Source organism: Microcaecilia unicolor, chromosome 3, assembly GCF_901765095.1.
Source record: "Microcaecilia unicolor chromosome 3, aMicUni1.1, whole genome shotgun sequence".
In the NCBI taxonomy this organism is placed as follows: Eukaryota; Metazoa; Chordata; class Amphibia; order Gymnophiona; family Siphonopidae; genus Microcaecilia; species Microcaecilia unicolor.
Window position 1 is genome coordinate 107113869 of NC_044033.1, and position 6000 is coordinate 107119868.

General features: G+C 40.9%; 1 protein-coding gene across 1 annotated transcript in view; it reads left to right on the forward strand.

The window, feature by feature from the left end:
* Positions 1–6000, forward strand: part of SEC23B (SEC23 homolog B, coat complex II component) — a 67222-nt gene extending 61222 nt beyond the window's left edge. The window contains exons 19-20 of the mRNA XM_030196235.1: positions 2734–2799; positions 5542–6000. Coding sequence (XP_030052095.1) covers positions 2734–2799; positions 5542–5631 — 156 coding nt within the window. The 3' untranslated portion in view covers positions 5632–6000. The remainder of the gene's footprint in view (positions 1–2733; positions 2800–5541) is intronic.

A 6000-nucleotide genomic window follows, 5' to 3' on the forward strand; every position in this document is an offset into this window, starting at 1 on the left:
ATTCATTGGACTTAGCATTTCTGAGTCAGTGCAAGACATCAGAGCTGTATTATAGGGATTTAAAGGTCTCCCAAGTGTTGTGGTCTGACCATTTTAATGTGTTTTTGTTGAACAGTGTTGGGCAGGTAACAGAGCTGCAACAAGTAATAAAGAATGTTGGACTCAAAAGGCTTCTGATGTCATATAAATTGTTCAGGGCCGGGATTAAGAGGGTGCAAACAGGGCAATTGCTGATACTACAGGGGGTCCAAAACCTACCTAAAGCTGAAAGAGATGCAGCTTGCTGTGGTGAGCTTTGGGGTGCTGGGTCCAGCATATGTAACACCGGCTAGGATGATCTACTAGAGAAGTTGTAGGTAGATATCAGGAATATAGAATTAGACAAGAGATTTAAGGGGTTATTTTATGAATGACTTGAGCATGTAGAACAGTCTTTTGCCCACTTTGGGCCCCATTTACAAAGGCGCACTAGCGTTTTTAGCACGTAGTAAAAATTAGAGTATGCTAAGACACCATAGAAATATAATGGGCGTGTTAGCGTTTCGCGCATGCGAATTTTTACCATGCGCTAAAAACGCTAGCATGCCTTTGTAAAAGACCCTCTTAGGTAGGCACCCATAAAATTTCCCTGGCATATGCATGAATAAAAGGAGCTGGTAGGACAATGTAGTTGGGGGGGCAATTCTTTAAGTGGATGCCTCTAGGCCATGTGGTGGGAGTCTATTCTATAATGGAACCTAGGCAGCTCAGGTCCATTATAGACTATAATTGTAACCTAGTTATCAGCATTCTTAACATTTAGGTGCCTGCAGTTACACCAGGAGTAGAGCTAGTGTGCAGTGGGGACACACATAGCTTACAGTATTCTGTAAATTACGCATGTAAGCAGGAGTCTGGCTTATATCCCACCTATGCTCCACCCCCTGTAACGTCCCCCTTGCAAGTATGTGATGTGTAAGTTTAAATAAGTATTTGCAGAATAGCAGGCACTTACTTTGGTGTGTGCACACGTATGTTCGTGTATATGTGTTAGTATGTCCATGTGTCTGTTATTTTGATATGATGTTTGTTTTTTATGTTAACCACTTGGAACTGTGGTAATTAGGTGGGGTCTAAATATTTTAAATAAATTAAATAGTGCTTGCTTTTATGTGATATACACATAAGTACTCCCTTGGGCGAAGTTGTAACTTGCACATGTACTTTATAACACATAGTGTGCAAAGTTGCATATCGTAGAATAGAAAATTGATGTGAGAATCAGAATATTTGTGAATATCTGCAGCTGCATTCCAGAGTGCACATGTGCGACCACGCTCCCTTTATAAACAGGAACAATGTGTGCTTATGTGCTGTTTTTGAAATTGCACCCTAAATGTTAATTATTTATTAGGATTTATTTATCACCGTGTAAACAAATTCACCCAAGGTGGTATACAGCAAGAATAACATAAGCAAAATGCAATTAAAATAGTAAAAAAAACATTTAAATAACAACATACACTATAACACAGCTATTGCACCATTTAAAAGCTATTTATTAGCATCCGCTAGTAGAGTCCCCTGGATTGCGGAGAACTTAAGAATGTTAAATTGTTCTGGTTGTAAACTAGAACGGTCTTCTCAGAAATCCCAAAGAGGAAAATAGAAATGTAAAATTCACCCAAGGCAATATAAAGCACATATCCATGTTTCAGCTGTTTGCAAATAGACCTAAAATGATAGTTTACTGTAGTAAAAACAGTTTAACAAAGAAACACCTAAATTGGGTGGAACAGACTGAGTTTTCTGTTGCAAAATGTGAAGACTTTGGTTACTTAGAGAAGTTTTAAATGTCTCAGGCAGTGGTTCCCAAACCTGATCCTGGAGGTACCCTAGCCAGTCAGGGTTTTGAGATATCCACCATAAATATTCATGAGAGCAGTGGCGTTCCTAGGGGGGCTGACACCCGGGGCGGATCGCCGATGCGCCCCCCCCCCCCCCCCGGTACAGCGCAACGCCCCCTCCCCCCGGGGAGTAACCTGTTCCGGGGCAAAGGGAGCATGAAAACAAAGAGCCGACAGACGCACGGCACCCCCCCAGCAGCGTGCACCCGGGGTGGACCGCCCCCATCTTGGTACGCCACTGCATGAGAGAGATTTGCATGTAGTGGAGGCAGTGCATGTAAATCTCTCTCATGAATATTCATGGTGGATATCCCAAAACCCTGACTGACTGGGGTGCCTCCAGGACCAGGTTTGGGAACCACTGCCTTCAGCGCCTCAGCGTGTTTCATGGGCAGGGCTTTTTGCTGCGTGGTAGGCATGCGCTAGTTCCTTACACAGCTTAGTAAAAGGGCTCCTTAAAATCTAATGCTCCTGGATCTGTAACTTACATATTTCATTATGCTGGCTGTGGATTTGCTGTCCTTTTGTTTTCAATCCCTGTATTATGTGAAGATTTCTACAGTTCCCCTTAAAAAAAAAAGTGTAGGGAACAACTTATGAATACACATGCCTTTATATAACGTTTATATGTGTTTATATGATGAGCAGGAATTGTGTTTAGTTCATTTCAGCAACAGTATCAATCATTTATCACCCACCTTTTTTCCAAAAATCTCAAGACAAGGTACAGCAGGAATAAAACAATGTAATTGCATAATAGCATACATGAGAACTCTTGTGGATTTGGAGGTATTTCTTTGTTCACAAACTTCAGAATAACACATAGGCATTTTTGTTGTTTCTTTAGGCTCGGTTCCTTCTCTCCAAAGTGAATCCCTCTCAGACTCATAATAATTTATACGCATGGGGACAGGTAAGCTACAGGACAGCTGCTTAGCCGTATGGGAGAAAAATTCTCTTTGTGTTAGCCAAGTGGGGGAGGCATACCTGCTGCCTCTTTTGACCGCCATTGCTGTTCTCATTTGAAAAGACTGGAATATCAAGGGAACATAACCCGATAAATCATCCAACAAGGTTTCTGAGAAACATCTATATAAAATTTATGAACGTAAATCATCTTTTTTTTTTTCTTTGTATGACAGCAGAAAATCTCCTGTCATTGTGTTGCCATAGTCAGATCCTGTTGTCACTATTCCTCAGCACTAGATCATCTGAGATTTTGCCAATCAATGCAAGATCATCAGATGTGACACATGGGTGATTTTTTTTTTTCCTTGAGGAAATTTTCTTGGGAAAATATCCAAATGACAAGCACAGCATGGCAAATACAAAGACATAAAGTCGGTATCACTTTTAAGATATCCATACTGATTGTTAGATTTGTTTTAATGTACGACTGGTCCGAAGGACTTCTTTTCTCATATTGACCCTTAAGTTCTTTTTTCATATTGACCCTTAAGTTAATTTCTGCCTTTATTTGGTTTGGGAATCTATTGAGTCAATAGACTAGTGGAATATTGGCGGGGTGGGGGGGGGGGGGGGTGATTTTTCCCAGAAACCTGGTAGAATGTGATTAATGTAAGAGAAATGATGGAAGATAAGCTAACACTGACCTCATTGGTCAAGGTTATAAATTCTGCTATAAAATAAGAGTGAAGTTGCTGTGAACAGTGTGTTGTGGTCCTCTGTGGCATCTCAGCCAAATCTCTTCTCTGCTTAAGGTTGCACAAGATAGAGGGCCCCCTAAATAATGGTCTGATATTAAAGTCCAAATGATTTCCACCCCCGCCCCCCCCCCCCCCCCCCACACACACACACACCTACCTCGCCCAATGCTACCACCAAATGCAGGTTTCTTTTCATTGTGATTGGATAATATTAATACGATTGTACAGTTTCTGTCTTGGTCAACCCTCTTCTGGAGGCAACAAGCCAGTCAGGTTTTCAGGATTACCACAATGGGTGTCCATTATATGCAAATCCATTAGAGATCCACTATATGCAGATTTATCTTATGCATATTCATTGTGGTAATCCTGAAACTGGGCTGGCTAGGTGTGCTTCCAGGAGAAAGTTGAGAAATCCCGTTTTAGGCTAGTCTGGTACATCCTTCAGTAATAACCTCTCATCTTGCACTTTCATTGTCGCACTGTTCCTCCCCTCCCCCGGGCTAGTCAATATATGTAGTTTCTTATGCTGAGCAGTCCTTTCCTCCCTTCTGTATGAAATGTACTGTAGCTGACAAGACTGCACTCTCTGGTTTTTTTTTGTCTTGCTGTTTGTCATATGGGTGGTTCTTTGCTCTTTTAACAATGTCATTGTTTGTTTTTTCCTTTTATGTTATATTTTATTGTAAAGCGTCTTGTGATGTGCTCAGGAAGGGCGGTATATGATATTTTTAATAAAGCATAAACCATCCATCCATTTTTACGTTTCATATGTTTCACAGTCCAAGAAAAAGTACCAAGACTTCATAGCTACTTCATTTAGAAATTAGCCCTAAAACCTGATTGGAGGCTATTTTGACCTAACAATTTGCTCTTATTAAAATTGCAATTTCCCTAGTGTATGATATGATAGAAAGATGCGGTTTGCTGAATATGAATCTTCATGAATTCGACTGTTTACCAAAAAGGGATCTGATATAAAATATATTTCCTTAGGAAACACCAGCTACTACTTCAGTGATCATGGGGAGGCGAGCTTGTTTTTGGTTTTGTAAATGGCTTCACTAATGTGGTGGCTATAGGGACTGTTATTAGGTTTGGCAACAAGACATGAAAGTGGGCCTGAGTTATGACTAATGTTTGCACTTAGTAACATATCCATTGTGTACAGTTGAGATTGGTCCATGTGGATTCCTTATGAGAATTTCTATGCCTATGTACCCAAATACTGGCTTCCCCCTCCCATGTTTTCTGCCTGTCACCCCCTTTTCCACCATTACTCTGCCCCAACCATTGAATTGATGGCTTTCATCTCCTCTGTTGGAGGCCACATCAGGAAAAACAAATCAAAAAGGGGAACAACCAGAGAAGTGCCAATCAAGGGATATTTATTAAAAATGTCACAAAGATCAACCAAAAAAAACATACAGTCCATAGGGATCTCTAAAAATTATATCAAGACTCGGTGCAGTCCTGCGTTTCAGCACGCAGTGCACCTGCCTCAGGAGTCTCAACTTCAGCTGGACTTGTAAATCCCCTGTACTGTTTGAAGACAGATATAGACACAGCATCATCAAACAGCCTCCCCCACCCCCCCCCCCCCCACCCCCACTCTATTGGGCGGTGATGGCAAAATGAAAGCAACTGCTAACAGTAGTGCAACTGATAAACAACCTGAACAATTTCATTTTGGCAACAGCATAGACCATTATTAAAATGGACTTGGGGAAAATCCACTGCTTATTTCTAGAATAAGCAGCATAAAATGTATGGTACTGTTTTGGGATCTTGCCAGGTACTTGTGACGTGGATTGGCCACTGGTGGGCTTGATGGACGTTTGGTCTGTCCCAGTATGGCAATACTTATGTACTTATGCTTACTGACTTACTGTCATTTCGGTTATGTTTCTACAGAATGTATGCAGAAGTATCTTAAGGTGTATTTTATAACTACTACATTACTTATAATTTAAAAAATTTAATTGCAGGAGTCTGGTGCCCCAATCCTAACAGACGATGTCAGTCTGCAAGTATTCATGGATCATTTGAAAAAGCTGGCTGTGTCAAGCGCATCATAAAGCCCACCAGAGAAAGGATGATGAACAGAGACTGTGACTGGATGCAAATGAATGATTTGCACCTACTTCTAGGACTCTTTTATTAAATTCTGTACCCACCGTGTGCTGTATAATATACCACAACCACACTTGTCAAATACTAATGTCCACCCTGCAGATATCTATTAATTTTCCTGTTGAAATCCTGAGAGTAGCCATGGGAGGAAGAGACCGCTAACACTTGCATGCATTCTACTAAGTCCATCTTGGTCTTATTACAAATATTGTCATACAGTTAGCCTGGGAAGCATGTGTTTATGTATGCGATGGCAGTGTTATCGATACTCAAGTTTGAACATAAGAGTTTCAGCCATGTCATACTTGGAAAAT